Source organism: Macaca fascicularis, chromosome 18, assembly GCF_037993035.2.
Source record: "Macaca fascicularis isolate 582-1 chromosome 18, T2T-MFA8v1.1".
NCBI classification, from domain to species: domain Eukaryota; kingdom Metazoa; phylum Chordata; class Mammalia; order Primates; family Cercopithecidae; genus Macaca; species Macaca fascicularis.
This window is the reverse complement of record NC_088392.1, coordinates 18,697,236-18,717,999: the sequence shown is the minus strand read 5'-3', so window position 1 is coordinate 18,717,999 and position 20,764 is coordinate 18,697,236. Positions and strand designations below refer to the sequence as shown.

The window sequence follows — 20,764 nt, the reverse complement described above, 5'->3', positions numbered from 1 at the left end:
AGCACGGAAGTGATATTCATTCAGTAGAAAGCATACTTTGAGTACCCACACAATCATTTTGTTTTTCACTTTCAATATAATATTCAATAAATTACATGAGATATTCAATACTTTATTATACAATCGGCTTTATCTTAGATGATTCTGACCAACTGTAGGCTAATATAAGTGTTCTCAGCACATTTAAGGTAGGCTAGACTAAGCTACGATATTCAGTAGGTTAGGTGTATTAAATCCATTTTGCACTTACAATATTTTCAACTTAGGGATGTAACCCTATCATAAGTCAAGGTGCATGTTGTAGACAAGTGAATCTTGTCTTTTATGTACTCACGAATCAGTCCCACTAAATCTATATGTTTAGTCTGCATCAATATCACATGTTTTAGAGTTATAATAGCTTTAGAATGTATTTTGTTATCTAGGAGAGCAAATCTCTTGTTCTTCTTTCTCAAAACTAATTAAGCTATTCTTGAACACTTATTTTTGTTATAAATTTTAAAATTATGTTTTTGAATTATACAAAAATCCTTTAGTTATAATACCATATTCAGTAAGTAATTTGGAGAGGACCGACATTTTTACAATATTGAACAGTACTATCCAACATTTGTTTATTTATATTGTCTGTTATGTCCTTAATAAAATTTGATAGTTTTCTTTACAATGTACATTTCTCATCATTTTATTGCTGAGTATTTTATTTCTATTATGAATCCTTTTCCAATTACATATTCTACTGAATTTGTGCCAATGATTAGAATATCTATTTATTTTGATAAATATACTTTTAAAAATACATTTTATCAAAGCAATATATGCACATATTTTGAAAAAAATCAAACAGTACACAAGGGCATAATAATTCTTTTTCATTTCTCAGTTCACCAACCCAGACCAAAAAGTTTTACATGTGTTTGTTTTTAGTTATTCCGGTAGTTGCCTACATTTTTAAAAAACATGTTCTTCTTACTTTTTCTTGACTTGATGACTGGGGGTACTTTTTGTTGACTCCCTGTTGTCTCTGGCTTTCCTCGCCACTCAATTTGGCTATATCACATTTTTACCTCCTTTTTTGGTGACCTTGGTTACTTTCATAATCTAATACCCAAGGCTGGGCGTGGTGGCTCATGCCTATAATCCCAGTACTTTGGGAGGCCGAGGAGGGCGGATCATGAGGTCAGGAGTTCGAGACCAGCCTAGCCAACATGGTGAAACCCCGTCTCTACTAAAAATACAAAAATTTGCTGGGTGTGGTGGCACACGCTTGTAATCCCAGCTACTCAGGAGGCTGAGGAAGGAGAATTGCTTGAACCTGGGAGGCTGAGGTTGCAGTGAGCCAAGATTGAGCTACTGCACTCCAGCCTGGGCAACAGGACGAGACTCAGTCTCAAAACAAAACAAAACAAAACAAAACAAAAACTAATACCTAAACCTCTGACTAATTAAACTAAAGATAAAATTCTCCATATTCTATTTCATGAAGAAAATAGCACCGCCACTATTCCATGTACATTTCCTTCCCTCTCTGCCTTCCAACCTGTTAACTGTACTTGTACATTTTCAAGGCTGCTAACATTTGCATCATATTTGGTAATCATAATTCATTCTTCCCTGTTTTGTCCAAGGATTGACTCTAAAAGCTGAAAACCAATATTTATATCATCATGACTATTTAAATACTATCCACTGAAAAACAAAGTTTTATGCTACAATTAGATTTTCTCATCTATTTCTTTAAAGCCTTGACCCACACGACAATGTTCAAAGGAATTCCCTTTCTCACAGTCCTAGCAACTGTCCAAAATCATGCCACATCTGAGGGTGCTTTATATTTGAAGCATGCTTTCTTATAAAGTTTGAAATGTTTCTTTCTCCCTTTTCTGATTGTCATTGTTTTGTTTTTGGTGGGGGGGTGGCGCAGATGAAGAAATGTATGCTTTCTATGTATACATCATGTCCTTAATTTCTTTCAGCTTCTTACTCAATCTATCTATTACTTAAAATTCATTTCATTTAGTTTGAGGTCTACACACTTCCTATTCTAATTTGGAGGATCTGCCTCTCATTTGGACCATTCTTATACAATTTATCTTTCTTTAAGTTTTTTGTGGCATTCTTCTTATGAAATATTTATTTTATTAAATGTAAGAGTTATTTTTAATGCATCTAGTACCTATCTACATTTTGCAAAGTTAATGCTGCTTTTGTTTTATGGATGCAATAGTTTCTTAAATATTTCTGAGAATTTTAATGTTTTTAGGTTTGGTTCTGTTCCTTGAGTTTCATATGACCTCAAGAGTCTATTTCTCATGTTATCTTAGATCTTTTTGGTCATATTGCAGGCTTTTAGCAAGTGGTGATTTTTAGCCAGACAGGTCTACAGGCAGGGCTGGTCACTACACTCCAGGGTGGGTGAGCCAGTACATGGGAATCAGCCATCTTGCCAGGCCCCCAGAGGACACAAAGGTAGTAGTGGCTCTAAATATGTATGTGTAGGCAGACACTGAACATCAAAGTAGGGGAAGTCTATGATCAGTTACCATGCCACATGGAAAAAGTGGGAGCAGTATACACCTGAACCCTTGCTGAAGAGTCCTTCCCTAACCAGCCTTTCTTTCTTTTCTTTTCTTTTCTTTTTTTTTTTTTTTTTTTCCAGACAGGGTCTCACTCTGTTGCCCAGGCTGGAGTGTAGTGGTGGGATCTTGGCTCACTGCTGCAACCTCCGCCTCCTGGGTTCAAGTGATTCTCATGCCTCAGCCTCCCGAGTAACTGGGATTACAGGCAGGCGTCACCATGCCTGGCTCATTTTTATATTTTTTGGTAGAGGCAGGGTTTCACCACATTGGCCAGGCTCCTAACCAGCCTTTCTAAAGTGGCTGGTCTAAAGTAGCCCTCACTTATTCTCACTCTCAACAGCCCTTGTATTTTCTTCATAAAAGGAATTGATAATGTATTTCTTATTCACTTCTTCATTTGGTTATAGTTTGCCTGTGACACTACTGTACAAATAAATTCTATGAATGCAAAGCCTTTGTCTATCTTGTTCACTGCTATATCCACAAAACACATACCAGTCAATCAATATTTCTTGAAAAAGGTATGAACACTTACATATTCCTCAGAACCAATTCCACTAACAAATCTCAATTCTATACTACAATAAAAGAAAATTAGAATTAGCATAAGAGATGTAAATAACATAATATCCTAATGATATATTTAGGGTAATCAATTTTATATGATTGTACCTTGCAAAATGCTAATTTCATTTTATTTTTACTGTCCTAATACACACATATATACACACAAACAAAGTCAAGTATACAACCACATTATTCAGAGGGTAATACAATATTTATGCCTTTCTTTTTTGTTTTTGAGATGGAGGCTCGCTCTGTTGCCCAGGCTGGAGTACAGTGGCATGATCTCAGCTCACTGCAACCTCCGCCTCCTGGGTTCAAGTGATTCTCCTGCCCCAGCCTCTGGAGTAGCTGGGATTACAGGCATGCGCCACCATGCCCAGCAAATTTTTGTATTTTCAGTAGAGACAGGGTATCACCATGTTGGCCAGGCTGGTCTCAAACTCCTGGCCTTGTGATCCGCCCGCCTCGGCCTCCCAAAGTGCTGGGATTATAGGTGTGAGCCACCGCGCCCGGCCACTTTTCTAATTTGTGAATATCACACTAGTGCAACAGAAGTTGTCAAAAATAATTCCAATGAAGTCATTCAATCACATCCTTAAGATTCATAGATAAAACAATTTCTATTTAATTAGTCAACAGCAAAATCCTTGCTAATCGAATGTGAACCTCAAAGATGCAAGCCCAACACAGTCAGTAGTGCAGAGCCAGGTCTGTGATCTAGATCTTCCCTCTCCTGATTCAAGGAAAACACATCTTCCTGGACCTGAGATAGCAACAATCTGCTGCTCACCAAAGTCGGCCCTCTTCTTTGCCTACTGTAACAGTTAATATTCAGTGTCAACTTGATTGAAGGTTGTAAAGTATTGTTCTTGGGTGTGTCTGTGACATTGTTGCCAAAGGAGATTAACCTTTTGAGTCAGTGGAGTGGGAGAAGCAGACCCACCCTCAATCTGGGTAGGCATCATCTAATCAGCTGCCAGCACAGCTAGAATAAAGCAGGCAGAAGAATGTGGAACGAGCAGACTTGCTGAGTTTTCCAGCCTCGTATTTCTCCTATGCTGGATGCTGCCTGCCCTTGAACATTAGACTCAGAATTCTTCAGCTTTTGGACTCTTGGACTTACACCAGTGGTTTGCTAGGGGCTCTCTGGCCTTTGGCCACAGACTGAAGGGTACACTGTCAGCTTCCCTACTTTTGAGGTTTTGGGACTCAGACTGGCTTCCTTGCTCCTCATATTGCAGACGGCCTATTCTGGATGTCACCTTGTGATTATGTGAGTCGATACCCCTTAATAAACTCCCCTTCACATATACATCTATCCTATTAGTTCTGTCCCTCTAGAGAACCCTAACACACTCACCCAGTAGGAGTTGATGTCTCCTAGAATTCTAGAGCCTCCTATATGTGTAGCAATTCTCCAGGCTCAGCAACCCAAGTAGCTGGGACTACAGGCATGCGTCACTATGTGTGGCTAATTTTTGTATTTTTAGTAGACACGGGGTTTCACCATGTTGCCCAGGCTGGTCTCGATCTCCTGAGCTCCAGAAATCTGCCCACCTCAGCCTCCCAAAGTGCTGGGACTACAGGCATGAGCCACTGCGCCCAGCCTATCTTTATTCTTATGGCTTCAAAATCTTCACAAGCAACATACATCTTCTGAGATCCAAGCCTCTCTTTCTAATTAATTAACTGATATCTTCAAATGTAAGTTGAACTTAGTAACATTCATCTTTGTCTCCTGAACTAGTTCTTTCAATAAGCTATATGGAACCAGCATCTTCCTAATCAACCAAGCCAAGTGCCAGGAAGTTACACTCTTTCCTGCCCCCACACCTTCCTAGCCAACCAGTCAAGCCCTATGGAGTTCATCGCCTTAATATTTCTCGTGTATCTCTCCATTCCTCCATCCCTCTTCCAGCCATTCAAAGTTATCTAGCACCTGGCTCATTATTTAACAACAGTAATAGAAGAGGATTTCAATTTGGAGTTTACACTAATGTATATAAAATGGCAAACTGTATAAGTAAACTAATCCTATCACTCAGAGAAAAACTGCAAACTCAGTGGAAAATTCTTTCCTTCAAGTTAATAAAAAAATGTAAGGGACTTACTTAAATGGTGTAAACAAAAATGGTAAAGTAACTTCTTTTTTCTGAGTCATTTTCACCTGGGAACCAAGTATGAAAATATTACAAATGAGAAAAAAAATGATTTTCATTTTGAAATATAAACATCCATTAAAATGATTCTTTAGGGATGGTTAACCACTTTGAAAATAAATGGAATTTTATGTTACTATATTGTTTCATAAATATTTAAAGAAAAATTTAACATTTTCTTACTATCTCAATAAGCTGAGAATTAAACATATCAATCTTGCAAAATAACATACTGTAATTAAAACTGTACTTCCTTAACTCTGAAAATAAAACAAGCCAAACTACTTATTCTTAAAAGCGTTAAGAATAACAGAAGGTTTTAGTCAAAGAGTCACCTCTTTAAACTCTTAACGGATCTCATAACGTACATGGAATGACAAGAAATGTTGCAATCTCTAATAAGACTTCTATGGGGCAAATTCTAATAGTTAAAGAATTGACTTGCAGTCGTTGTAAGCATACGTGGTAATCTTACATTCAGTCATTCCCCTCAAAGATAATTTGATGCCCTCAGACTGAGCCATAGAACCTACACTTCAGAAATGTGAAACAAGTCAAATACGTAAGATTTAAGGGTAAATTACAGGGAAATAGTTAAAAAACAAAATCAAGTATTTCCCCTTAATATATTCAATATTTAAATTGTAGTACTGTCCATTTTTGTGTGTGCCTTTTTAAATTTTTTTTACCTTGAACTGTTCAAGAATCTGTACTGCATTTGTAAACATGCTCTCTGCTTTGAAGAGATCAGTGTTGTTAAGATAATCCACAGGAAGGATTCCCTGCAAATAACAAACACCAGCTTATTGATAGTATTCAGACAGCTCAGGCTATTCTTATAAAACAAAACAGACTGAAAAGCAATAAAGATAAGGCATATGGACAAATAAATAATTGAAATAGTTAAATGAAAAATCTTTTTAAAACTATAACTGAAAAATGTTCTATTATTTTTCTCATAAAGTAGATGTATTAAGATAAGCAAAGCAAGAGATGAATTAAATTCACTAACACCTGGCATTGGCTGAGAGATAACTATGTTCTAGGAAGTGAACTGAGTGCTTCACACACAAAAATCAATTACTATGGTAGGCCACAGCCAGCATACTTAAAATGAAAGACTTCAGACATATCAGAGTGTACCGTACATAATAAGAGTAAGGACTATTCTGTTAAACTTTTGTTTCATTATACACATACACAAACACTATGACTGTTGGGGTCATATTACTCAGCATTCTGGGTTAAATAACATTATTTTTTAAGAGTACATTTGATTTTGAAGAGCTAATAAGAGTGGCTGGTTGAAATAGTTATTTTCGGCATTTCGGTATCCAGGGCCCATTCTTAACAGCATTACTATTTTCTGTTGAGAAGTCTTGCCCATTAGATACAGCATGTTAGGTTTATAATCCAGGGACCTGCTGATTGTAACCCAGGCTAGATCATCTGGAATTTGACTCCTGATAGTCAAGGGATATAAACTAAGGTATAATGCTACTCTACCCTCATGTCAGTGCCCTGAGAACAGCTCTGCTATGGGATCATGGCTGTGGTTCCTTCTTCCAAGTCTCCAGATATCCTGGTTCCAGGTTATTCCAAGCCTGGTTTTCAAGCATCACTTTGTTTCAGCAAATCACCAATATCTTTTCAATAACTACCCTTTAAACGAAGTGTTTTTGCTGCTTGTAATAAAAAAATTACTTATACATTTCTATCACTTATAACCAGAATACAAATATACAAATCATACACATTTTAGAAAATTAAAGTATTTAAAGAAAAGCTATTTGGCTCATGTTCCATGTTACAGAATATAATACACAAGCAATTATGAGGTACTGCATATTTAGAAATAAATATACAGGAATATATAGTTATAAATGTAATCAAAGATCATATAAGCTGGAAGCAGTGCCTGTAATCCCAGACACTTGGGAGGCTGAGATGGGAGGACTGCTTGAGCCCAGAAGTTCAAGACTAGCCTGGGCAACACAGCAAGACCCCGTCTAAAAAAAAAAAAGAAAAAAAAGACCCCCAGATTATTCAGAAACACATAAAAAAGAGTAAATTTTACTGTGCAATAGTTTTTTTTATACTGAGAGTTGATAATAAAATTTTATTCCTTACCACTGAGTTAAGAGGAAAGGGAACTCCAATAAGAGAAGTCATCAATGGTGCAATATCAGCCTACAAATAAAAAAGCTCAATTCTAAGAGGTCTATGGACATCAACAAAGAAATTAAATAATGTAATACAACCATATTTTGGAATATAACCATGATATTTGTTATAATCAGTTACCTTCAAACATGTATTTAATACAAAAAGATATTAATCTCTAAAAGTGTCATTTGCTAGACATATATGAACCTATAAAAAAAAATTTCAAAAGAAACCAGTAAAAGCCCTAAATGTAAAACATACTAAAACAAAAAATTACTTATCCTATTAGCTAAGAATTTGACCATTTTATGTAACAGTTTTTCAGTATTATACAAGGATGCCTTATTTAGACATAAAATGAATATCAAGAGTAGACTTTAACTGGAGAAATGTATATATTAACTAGAAAAACAAAGTATCATAAGGATACTTTGACCAGCCAGTGATGTTCAGAAAAGACATAAACCAGAGAAGAGGCTCTTTAGTCAAAAGATCCCAAATACCATTTTGGATATCTCCTCTTCAAGGTCATTTTCTCGGAAGACTTGTTCATCTTTTTTCTATCTTCACTTCCTCACCTTCCCATCACTCTTCTGCCCACTGTGGCTCACTCTGACCTTTTATCATTCCATAGACTGCTCTCTCTAAGAGAGCTAACCACCCATTTTCTAAATCTAATTGACTACGTTTATATAAGTCCTTATAATTTTTCAGGCAATGAAGTATTCGGAATTGAGAACGCCCAGCTTCAAATTTTCAGGCAGGTTTTTTAACCCTCCAATTGCTCGAGTTCTTTATCAGTTAAAAAAATAAATACAAGTTTTTCCCTTAAAGAGGTATGACAGGATTTAATGAGATAAAACTTATAAAGTACTCGGCACATAATAAGCCTGTGACAATGATAGCTACAAGTGTTGCTGGCATTACTAGACCTTTCAGCAGTATGGCATAGGCCACTCCTTTCTTGGCCTCAAGACCACACAGCTGAGTTTCTTCTCTCTCACTGGCTCCTCCTTTTCAGATACCTTCACTACTCCCTCACTTAAAGTTGGAATTCATCAAGTTTGTTCCCAGGCTCTCAATCTTTCTCACTTGCTACTATTTAGACTGTCCTCCAGGTGCCCTCCTGCAGAAAACTGGAAATCTCCAAAGTCTTTCTAGTCGCCTTTTCCTTTTCCCTCAGAATCCACTGTCAGCCACCTCTAATCTCTTCTCCACGCCGCAGCCAGGGGGATTCTTCCACACACAAAAAACCACATCGTGTCACTCTCTAGGCTTCAAACTCTTCAAGGATTCTTTGAACTTTCAGAATTAAGTTCACAAGGCCCATGAGACCCTGAAGGGTCTGTGCGTCCCTTCTTCTGCCTCACGCCACCCCATGGCTTCTATTGCGGTATAACGGCTTTCTTCAAGACCCTTTAATACACCATGTAACCTCTCACCAGAACTTAGTGTATGCATTTCCTCTGCCTGAAAAGCCCTCCTCCTACTGCCTTGGCCTGCTAATTTCTGCTTATTCATGAATCTTAGCTCAATCCTCGACTTCTCAGGAAGACTTTGCTGACCACAGTCTATCACATACATCCACTCTACAGTCTCACTGCTGCACAAATCTCTTTTGTAGTAGTTACCACAGCTTCAAGTTTACATGTATTTGTACAACAGACTGATGAGTATCTGTTCTTACCCCTAAGGTATAAATTTCCCAGGACGGGGATTAAGTCTGCCTTCTCACCACTAAATACTTACACTTAGTACAAAGTTGAAACACACCACAGACACATCACAGTGTTAGTAGAAGGAATGAATAGAAGAGATTCCCATTTGATGGAGATCTGAAGCAGGAATGTTCGCCAACAGACTGACAATTCAGAGAGCAGTAACTGAATCTATGTTAAATTGCTGATTATGATCTGGTCTGGCTATGAATACGAGATGTTCTTGTTTGTGATCTTCAAGTCATTCCTGTCTTTTTTGACAGTGATTTTTAATTGCAAATTAATAAACTGCTATTCTGACTTAATATGTTCATGTTCATTTACTTGGGTAGTATGCATCTATCCTGTGAGAAGACTATTCTTATTATGCTGGGAAGAAACAAGTTTCTACAACCACAGGTCTGAAAGTGAGACCCTGGACCTTGATTTGTCCATCACAGTAAGTAATCTCAGCTTGTGTGGTGACCTGGAAGGCAAGATACTCCTGCCACTTTGGAAGCCATATCCCAATGATGCTATACCTTCTATAAATAGCGAAAATGGCTATTAAAGTAGCATGTTTTTAACAATGACAATTATGTGCTTCATATTTACAGACCATGCTACTAGTCTAACTTTATCAGACTGGCTATACATTTTCCTCTAACAGAAAGTTTCTAGCTGAGTAATTTATAATCTCATCACTTTTTTCCCATTGCATTTGTAAGGTTGCTGGTTAGAAGTAAAGGTAAAATATGTGTTAACAAAAAGAAAATGTAACTGATATACTATAGGAAAGGAACCCATAACAGAAATTTTAATAGATCTGTGCTTAAATTAAGCAATACAATCATGAAAAGCAATCACAGAAATTTAACAGGCATGCGAACTTCAATTTACATAACAAATAATTATCCAGCGTTATGTGGTAAAAGTCTTTTATTTTCACTTGAAGTTGTGTTTGTTTTGCCACAAGACAGATTAGTTGAGCTAAAATATTTGCACTAAAAGAATTCCCCTTAGTAACTGAAATGTTTTGAAAAAGAATTTGTCAATATTATCTATTTTTTATAGTTTTTTACTAACCTCCTTATAGAAGATAAAATTAAATTTGAATGTAATAAAATCAAAATGGATACCTGATTGACATCTAGCCTCTTCCAGTTCTCCAATCTCCACTCTGAAAGATAAAATCAGACACAAGATCTGATGTTAAGATTTAAAAAAGAATAAATCATTTGATTTTTAGGAGTGCCCAATACTTATGGAAAACATAGGTATTAGAAATGTCTATTTTAAGCCAACTATGAATAAAAATCATGCTTAAAGGCAAAGGTGTATTTTTTTAAATAATTTTTTAAAAAGTAAATATTTGGTGTTTCCTGTGATGATTTATTAAGCTTCTTAAATGCTCTTTGGGAGATAATTGTTTCAAAATATCAGAGGCTGAGGAAGGAAAGATGGAAGTGAAAAAGCACAATGGTAACAACTGTCAGCATTGAAAACTCATTACAATCCTGTTTGAGAGAGTATTAAGGCAACTGATAGGAAGTTAATTAATTCAAGCTTCTCTTTTTTTCTGTGATGGCAGTTGCTCCCAAAACACTTAAAACTGTAGTTGTGATATTCCTGTAGTCACTAATCACAAATGTTAACATAGTATATTGAGTTATTATTAAAATTGCCTTCAAAGATAGGCTCATTCTTCCATTTTGCTACACATAAATTCAGAAATTGCATCAAACAGAAATCGAAACAAGTGATTATGAGAGACCAAGTTTTGATTTAATGGCTTTAGGATATACTGCCAAAAGCGTTATAAGATATTGTATAATAAAATTTCATTCAATAAGCTAATTAAAGTTTAAAAATATGTTTCTGACTCTACTAGTCAACTGCCAAAAATTCACAATAATCAGTTGATGAAAAAGTGCACATTCCTTCTCTCTAAAATGTATATTTAATATTCATATGAGAAAAAATGCATTTATTTTGTGACAATTCTTGAAATCATGTGATTCTAAAACATCAATTCAGTGAGAAATCAAATGCCAAAATAAAGTTAAATCTCATAAATACAAACATACTACTTACCCTAGTTTCTATTTTGATCCAATCCAATCCATTTATCACAGAGCAGTCAGAAAGGTAGCTCCTATGGCAAACTGGAATGTTGGCAATGCTCTAACAGGTTTTAACGATAGAGCACTGCACTCAGAATGTACTTCATGCTCTCCTTACCCACGCTTTAGTGCATCAAATGATCTACCTCTTGTTTACCTCTCCAACCTCTCAACTCATTATACTCTGCTCCTAGCTGACAGTGCTCAGCCACATCAGCCTTCCAATTCTGTTCCTCGAACAAGCTAAGCTCTTTGTATTTTTTGCCTCTTCATTTGCTATTCCCTCTGCCTGCAACATTCCTGCCCTAACCTTCATATGAATGGCTCCCTCTTATCCTAACTGTGAAGAGATGTACTATTAGCCCACTCTATAAAATGTATCCTGCTCCATAAGGGAAACTTCTAGGGTACTGCAAATGTATGGCGAATCTGGGTGGAGATTACGTGGTACATATATATGCAGGTAAAATTCATAAAGCTATACATTTAAAACTAATGCATTTTGCCTCCTTTGCTCAATATCTTAATAAAAACATGGGAAACTGAGTCAGGCATGGTACACATCTGTGGTTCCAGCTACTTGGGAGGCTGGGGCAGGAAGATTGCTTGAGCCCAGGAGTTCCAGTTTGTAGTGAGCTACGATTGGCCTGTGAACCTGTTAACAGTTACTACATTCCAGCCCATTCCATTCCTTTAGAGACACAGCAAGAACCTGTCTCTAAAGAAACTGTGGGGGACAGGGTGGAGAAAGGAGCCTGGTCCTACCTCCTCTTTTATCATATCACCCTGATTTTCTTCATAAAATTATCATAATGTGTAAGTTTTGTTTATAATTGCTTTAATTCTCCTACTAGAATGTTAAGTTCTGAGAAAGCAGGGGCTATCTCAAAGATATACAGTAGATGAAAAAAAGAGTCCTCTAGCTTCTTTTTCTTTCATACCTAAATAAATCTGAAAATAATAATGACAGTGTACTGGTTGCACTGTTCTGGCCCTTTGTCAATGTCTCCTCTGTGGACCTGTGATTTGGCATGATGCTCTCCATCAGCACTTACAAACATATAAGAAATCGCCCTCTGAAAAATGCACCATTACTTACTGAAGACATGCTATTGAGTGCCTTATTCACTGTGCTCTTCTGTCTTCATTAGGGCCTAGGGTTGAAATAGCTCAGTACTACCTCTTGCTTTTTATCTAATAGAGATATCTTGTAGGTAGTGTGATTTTATAACTGATAGTATGTACTTTGCTTGAGTTGAAAAATCTCAATCAAACTGATAATTTACCTCTATGAAACCTTAAATTTCCTCTTATTTAATTTTTATTTACTCTACCTCACATTCAAATTAATTAATAAATTAATAAAAGAACATCGACAGTTCAGTTTATCAGTTGAGACATTCAGAAAGGTCTAGTTATTAGCAGTGGTGTGCTGGGAAGGTTTCAACAAATGGCTCTTTGAGAAGAGAAAAACCAACAATCCCTTGTAGTGTTTGCATAGAAACAGTAATGGCACAAATGTCAAAATGAGGGATTTACAACTAAAATTTGAAAAGTGATTTCTTAAAAAATTAAACTTTGTTCTTATTTTTAAAGGCTATATTTATAAACACAGTAAAGAAATGCTTGTACCTTTCAAAAATGAATCATCAAATTGCTGAGCTGATACTCTTTGGGGATAATTGATTCCAGCTCCCCAAGTGACTAAAGGAGTTAAAGTCTCTGAAGGATGACCAGCCCCATGGGAACCTACAAATAAGATACCAAGAATAATAAGACAAATATAGAACAACTAACTTACAACTAAATATTTTTAAATAGTTTGTTTTGAAGAGTTGATCCATATATAGTTAATTATAGTGACTACATTGCCAAATGGTTACAACCTTTTATGACAATTAGTTTGGCAATATTCCTATAAAGCAAGTTAGAGAAACAACAACAAACAGGCAAAAACTAAAACAAAAAACCAGAATGCCTGCCGAGTAACTATGTTTGAAAGAATAGAAATAATAACAATAAGACATGGAAGAAGTGTTGCTGCTGCCAGAGTAGCACTGCAGACAGGAAGAACAGAGAGCTCCCTTGGGCAGTAACCACCCAAGCTTGGGGCTAGCAGTAGAGACTTAGTCTGTTCTGGAGAAGATGGTAAGGTCTCTGGGCCTTTTTCTTCCAGGCCACTCTGGCAGGTAGAGCCAAAAGAAGTCCTTTATAAAGTGGAATTCAAATCACTAGAAATTCATATTGTGATTTGGGGACAAATTTCATCTTTGCTTTATTTTGTTCTCTGTGCACACATTGCATTTGCCTTGGGAATCTCACAGGGTGCACAGGCTTATCCGGGACAGAATTTCAGCAGCCATCGGTCCCTCAGTAATACCATCTTAACACCACTCCCTCTGCCAACATATACACTTAATTCTCTGTAGATAAATAATAGTTACTTTTTATTTTCTTCTCCACTTTCCTCTAGTTTCTCATTTGTAAATGAGAATATATTTGTTTTTTAGTTAGAGAAAATATTTTTTATATAAGATCAGTTGTTTTTTAGGCTAACATTTTAAGCACAAAATTATGTGCTAGACACTTTGTATATACCAAGACATCTAATCCTCTCAACATCATAAAATATTTGCCAGCTACATTTATCACTACTTCAATTGTAAGGTACATATCAATTAAAGACACACTAACCCCAGTCTGTCATTCCATGGTCAGAGGTAAAGATAAATGTTGTTTTCCCATCATTTCCATAGAAATGGTTAAACATAGACACGATTTCTTTAACTCCATCATCAACTTTTTTAATATTATCCTTGTAGTCTCTATGTATAAAGAAACAGAGGAACAAATTAAATTAATTTGGAGAAATCAAATGTATTCAATGTGGATTTACTACATTCAATATCAGTAACTTCTGAAATGCTTTTAGATTTCATCGTTAATATTTTAAAATCAGAGCACTCTAGATTGTTGAAATAATTTTTTTCTCCTTTTAATGAAGCAAAATAACCCAAAATAGTTTTCAAAAATGATATAAAAGGGGACTGATTAACAAATATATTTTAATAAACCCTTTTAGGTCCTAAATGAGATAGATGACTTTCATGTCTCTCACTCTCACTACATAAACTATACTTTTCTGGCCACATTAAAAGTATCATTTCAAGTATAGAATATTTTCATTCCCTAAAGTGCTTGTGATATAAAATATAATAGCATGCTTTGAACATATTATATTTGAGATTGCCATACAACTGAACAAGGTTCTTTCGATACGAATATTCCATCAATTACAACAGTGCCTCACGTTTAAGAAAGGGATTGTGAGGTATTCATTACTGGTAGCTAACCCAATAGGCTTCATAGCTACTGTTAGGCTAATCTAAACCAAATGCAAAATAAGAAATAAGAGTATAACATGGTATCTTCCTTTTACTTGTGGTCTTCAAAAGTGAGAAAAATATTTGCTGTTATATATAAGGAGTGTTACTGAATTATGGTATACAAAAATTTATACAATTTATATGCTAGATACAATACTAATTAAACGGAATACACAAGGAATAGATAATTACATCTTTTGGTGATATAAAAGTTAATACCATAGAATGCTTTTATTTTCAAGATTCACTGAAAATATTTCTAAAATATATAGATATTTTAGATCATTTTTTTCTCTGCTTCAGTAAATGAAGACTACAGAATATGTACAGGATATATTTTACTTATATTAATGTGTCATCTGGATACAGCACATATGATTTAAACCACTACATCAGAAATCTCATATAATCAAGAACTTAATATACATTACAGTAGTTATTTAAAATATTAGCTCTGTTGTTATAATTCCAAAGAAAACATTATAATAATTTAAAAGTTCAATAGAATAGATGTTTCCCCTAAAAAAATACAATTAAACATAGCGTGCATTAAATTACCTCGAGGATGGTCGATGAGCATGTCCATTTGTATCTATTCCTAATAAATGTAAGAAAAAAACTATTTTCTCTTCATTTATTTTAGAAAACAAAGACTGGTTGTTCCTGGCATGATGAAAGAAGTCCTACATATAACAAATGAGTTAAAAATATTTAGTTCATTTGTTTTATTTTAAAAATAATACTGATGAAAACATTTAAATTTATGCATAAATACAAAATTAAATTATCTCACGTTATTTAAATCTGTGACCTACCAACACAACGTCTTTGCCATCAGCTCAGACATCTATGTTTAATGAGTTAGCTGTTTGTTATAAGGCCAAAAAAAGGTGTTAGAAAGGGGATCATAATTTCATAGAGATCTCATAATGTTGTTAATCTCACATCTAACTTAATAAAATACAGCAGATTGAAGACATATTTTGGCAAGAGCCAAAAATAAAATAGTAAGAGTGTTATCAGTTTAAGAATCATTTATTATTTTTAAATATTTCAGAACTGGACCACTTCTCATTGTCCTGTGTACTACCAACCTAGTCCAATCGTAATCTCCAATTTAGAACATTGCAAATAGCCTCCTCATTACTTCCTTTGCCCCAACTAGAATGTGTTCTTCAAATCATGTAACAGAAAAGCATCAAATTCATAAAATACCACTTGGCAGGGTGAGGCTGGGAATAATTAATTAAAATAAAATTTGAAGATTATTATGCTAATTTAATGATGATAAACTAGATTCATAAACCCTTCTAAGGCAAATGATTCACCCTGTATTCATATATGCATGAACATGGGTTCAAAACTATGAAGACTACTTTTAAATTATTTTAAAATAAGTTAACAGGCTATCTAAGATACATCTTTGTTGTTCACATAAATGCCTTTAACTGTAGAAGATGTTAACTTTTAACAAGAGATGTTTAATTTTTTTTTTTTTTTTTTTTTTTTTTTTTTTTTTTTTGAGACGGAGTCTCGCTCTGTCGCCCAGGCTGGAGTGCAGCGGCCGGATCTCAGCTCACTTCAAGCTCCGCCTCCCGGGTTTAAGCCATTCTCCCGCCTCAGCCTCCGGAGTAGCTGGGACTACAGGCGCCTGCCACCTCGCCCGGCTAGTTTTTTGTATTTTTTTTAGTAGAGACGGGGTTTCACCCTGTTAGCCAGGATGGTCTCGATCTCCTGACCTCGTGATCCGCCCATCTCAGCCTCCCAAAGTGCTGGGATTACAGGCTTGAGCCACCGCGCCCGGCCTAATTTTTCAACAAAAGTCTGAAGTATTTAAGTATTTTTTTCAAATAATTCTTCATTACTATGTTAAAAAATACAAATGGTGCAATTAGAGAACTAGCTATTCAAAAATAGAAATAAATTAATATAATATGTAACCTGCTGTCATCTGTCTCAAAAGTATAAAATTGCCCCCTAACTTTCATATACATTCTAATTAACCCCTAAGAAAATTTAAAAACTAGATAAAAATGGTAAGTTCTTTAAGAGAAAAGAATTAAAAGTTAAGCACATAATTGAAAGCTGACAAAAACAAAAAAACTGAGCAAATGACTTGAATTATATCTATAATTTGTTCTATGGCTGGTACAATATATTCAGCTACGTAATCCTTTCTTGGAGCTAGATGTGCCTTTGTGGTTTTGGCCAATAAGATTTAAGTCAAATATTTCAGTCTTAAAGCTATGTGGATCTAAGGCTCTTTGAAATAAATATAATTCAGTAGGAAAGAAGGTCCTTTTTTCTTCTTCATATTGTTGACCTAAAACACTAACATAAGGGCAGGAACTCCAAGGGTATCTTGAGTCATGACATAACCTTGAAGATAAAACTTACGCTCTGAGGTTAGAGGAAAACTTCAGGAGACTGAGTGTCAATGACACTGCGGAGCCAATATAGCACCCTGGACTGCATCAATGCTCAGTTGCCTACTGTTGGCATTATCTTTACTCAAGATAGAAGTAAACTTTTATTTTCTTCCCTATTACACAGGTATGGTCTAATCTAAGTTAGTATACTTATTTGTGTACCAAACAATTCCCTGATAGGGGAATTGTTGTTGTTGTTGTTGTTGTTGTTGTTTTGTTGTTGTTGTTTGAGACAGAGTCTCTATTGCCCAGCCCAGGCTGGAGTGCAGCGGCACAATCTTGGCTCACTGCAACCTCTACCCTCCTGGGTTCAAGCGATTCTTGTGCCTCAGCCTCCTGAGTAGCTGGGATTACAGGCATGCACCACCATGCTCGGCTAATTTTTTTGCATTTTTAGTAGAGACAGGGTATCACCATGTTGGCTAGGCTGGTCTCAAACTCCTGGCCTCAAGTGATCCATCCACCTTGGCCTCCCGAAGTGCTGGGATTACAGGCGTGAGCCACTCCGCCCAGCCTCGGATAGGGGTTTAAAATTAACAGTGTGAAAAAGTCAGTATCTCTGTCAACAAGATGTATATTGAAGGGGAATATGTCAATGTATGAACAGTTATAGTATAACCCAATAAAGTATTAAGGGAATATAGAGGAGGGTTATCTAAGTCAAAGTGGAAATAGGGTAAAGCAAAGAGAAGTCACAGAAGACCTAATAAAGAAGATGATGTACGACCTGAGATTTTTAAAGTGAATAGATTCAACCCAGGTGAACCTTTGAGGCCATTATACTAAGTGAAGTAAGCCAATCACAAAAAGACATAGACTGTATGATACCACTTATGATATAAGGTGCCTAGAGTAGTCAAATGCATAGAAATAGAAAGTAGAATGGTGGTTGCCAGGGGTTGGGGGAGGGGGAAATGAATAATTGTTTGTTTGTTTGTTTGTTTTGAGATGGAGTCTCACTCTGTCGCCAGGATGGAGTGCAGTGGCACGATCTCAGCTCACTGTAACCTCCGCCTCCCGGGTTCAAGCGATTCTCCTGCCTCAGCCTCCTGAGTAGCTGGGACTACAGGCATGTGCCACCACGCCCAGCTAATTTTTGTATTTTTAGTAGAGACGGGGTTTTACCATGTTGGCCAGGATGGTCTCAATCTCTTGACCTCGTGATCCACCCACCTCGGCCTCCCAAAGTGCTGGGATTACAGGCATGAGCCACTGCGCCCGGCCAGAGTTATTGTTTAATGGGTACAGAGTTTGTTTTGCAAGATGAAATATTCTAGAGATTAGTTGCACAACAACATGAATATACTTAACATTACTAAATTACAGATGCTCCTCACTTACAATGGGGTTATATCCCAATAAACCCAGCCTAAAGTGAAACTACTGTAAGTCAAAAATGCATGTAATATACCTGTTACAGGTAGTTAGACAGGCATGAGTGGGGCAAGAGAGGGGTCTTCCCTAACCTACCAGGAATGTCAGGTGATGATTCAGCAATTATCACACTGCCTCTCTAAAAGTAGTAGATTGGCAGCTGGCACCAGGGAGAGGCCATTTCCTGATGGTCCACACTTGCTGCACTAAAGTGTTAACTGAATACAAGCACCAGAGAGATGCATTCCTGGGCATGTGAATTAAGAAACCAAATGGTGTAGTATGCCCGTCAGGGGGCACTCCACCAGAAAAGGAAAGAAAGCCTCGGATGGGTGTGTGTACAACTTTCTAAACACACTGCATGCTCACCTTCCAACATTAAGGAGGGCACTGCGCATGCGGGCTCCCCACCCTACGGGAAGAATCATGGAAAAGGGCCAGCCTATAAAGTCCTAGGATCAAGATTAAACACTGCTCTTGACCTCGGTGCTCACTTCTAGGCATACTTCCCATTCTTTCCTGTTCTAAAGCTTTTGTAAATAAAATTCCACTCCTGCCTTGGTCTCTTCTTCTGCCTTATAGTCCTAGTCAAAGTTTTTCTTCTGGGGAGGTAAGAATTGAGGTTGCTGCAGATCCTTACGGATTTGTTGCCAGTAATTCAGATACCTTCTGCCAGTAACATACCTAACCTACCAAACATCACAGCTTAGTCTGGCCTACTGTCCACGAAGAGTCAAACTCTATAAAATATTTGAAGAGATTTATTCTGAGCCAAATATGAGTGACCATGGCCCATGACACAGCACTCAGGAGATCCTGAGAATATGTGCTCAAGGTGGTTGGGGTACAGCTTGGTTTTATACATTTTGGGGAGACATGAGACTTCAACCAAATATATTTAAGAAATACATTGGTTTGGTTCAGAAAGGTGGGACAACTCAAAGTGGGGACTGGGGGAAAATTTAAAAATTTTCTGGTTGGCAATTGGTTGAGTTTCTCTAAAGACTTGGGATCAAAACAAAGGAATGTCTGGGTTAAGATAAGAGATTGTGGAATCCAAACTTCTTATTTGCAGAGGGACCCTTCAGATAGTAGGTTTCAGAGAATAGGTTGTAAAATGTTTCTTATTAGACTTTAAGGTCTGTGTTGAGGTTAATGCCAGAGAGGTATAATGAGGCATGTCCGACACCCACCTCCCCTCATGACCTGAATCAGCCTCTCAGGTTACATTTTAAAAGTTTTTAAAAGCGCCCTGGCTGAGAAAGTTCATTGAGATGCTTGGTGGGGTGGTGCTTAGAATTTTATTTTTGGTTTACACTACCTTCAACATGCTCAAAACATTTACATTAGCCTAAGGTTGGGCAAAATCATCTAACATAAAGCCCCTTTTTTAATAAAGTGTTGATAATGTGAGATAAGTGAGATAATAATTACTATTTCATGTAATTTTTGAATACTATACTGAAAGTAAAAAACAAAATGGTTGTATGGGTACTCAATGTATGGTTTATACTAAATATGTATGGCTTTTGCACTGGTGGAAAGTCAAAAGAATCAAAAGTTAAACCACTGTTAAGCTGGGGACTGTCTGCAAACACTTAAAATGCTTAAGATAGTAAATTCTGTATTTTGCATATGTATTTTTTTTACCACAATTACAAAAAACAGGTGAGCAGAAAACTGCATGGATCTGGAAACTCTTTGGCTTGAATTAAGTATGAGTCTCTAGCAAGGATATGAAGTTCAAAAGTAAAACCCTTAACTTACTCTCTAGCCTCTTCTGAGACCTGGCTCCCAGGCAGTCCTCCTGCCACACTAACCTCCCTTCTTTCACTTCCTCAAATCCATTATGCTGACTCTTGACCAAGATTTACATAATGCTGCTGGCCTGAAATACCTTTCCATACCAATCCATCCCTACCCATTTGTCTCCTATACCTGTTCTGAGATTATCTCAAACCTCTTAGCCTTCCCCTAACTACCCAGTCCAGATTAGAATTTTCTGAAGATACATTCTTGGTCTGTATTTTTCCTTCACATCACTTACCAATGCTGATGACTTCATATTTTCATTATAACTTGATTAATATATATCTACCATATTTTATGAAGAAATCACATGCAAATCTTTTTTTCTGTTCACTACCATGTCAAGACTAGTAGTGTTGAAATAAAGAAAGGAAGAAAGACATGAAAATCAGGCCAGCTACCAGCTAAGTATGTACATTCGCAAGGAATCAATTGCTAGCTACACATACAAAATTAGAAGCCAAAGGCTTTCATG

At 36.4% G+C, this 20,764-nt stretch overlaps 1 protein-coding gene across 6 annotated transcripts in view; it reads right to left on the bottom strand.

Annotated features, from left to right (window-relative positions):
* The window catches only part of PIGN (phosphatidylinositol glycan anchor biosynthesis class N), a 153,747-nt gene that overhangs the window by 97,458 nt on the left and 35,525 nt on the right, over nt 1–20,764 (bottom strand). For all 6 annotated transcript variants that reach the window (XM_015439673.4, XM_005586528.5, XM_015439677.4 and 3 more), the window contains exons 6-12: nt 15,236–15,360; nt 13,986–14,116; nt 12,924–13,040; nt 10,308–10,348; nt 7,436–7,495; nt 5,995–6,087; nt 5,258–5,313 (exon numbers count right to left, since the gene is read on the bottom strand). In XM_015439673.4, the coding sequence (XP_015295159.3) occupies nt 5,258–5,313; nt 5,995–6,087; nt 7,436–7,495; nt 10,308–10,348; nt 12,924–13,040; nt 13,986–14,116; nt 15,236–15,360 (623 nt within the window). The remainder of the gene's footprint in view (nt 1–5,257; nt 5,314–5,994; nt 6,088–7,435; nt 7,496–10,307; nt 10,349–12,923; nt 13,041–13,985; nt 14,117–15,235; nt 15,361–20,764) is intronic.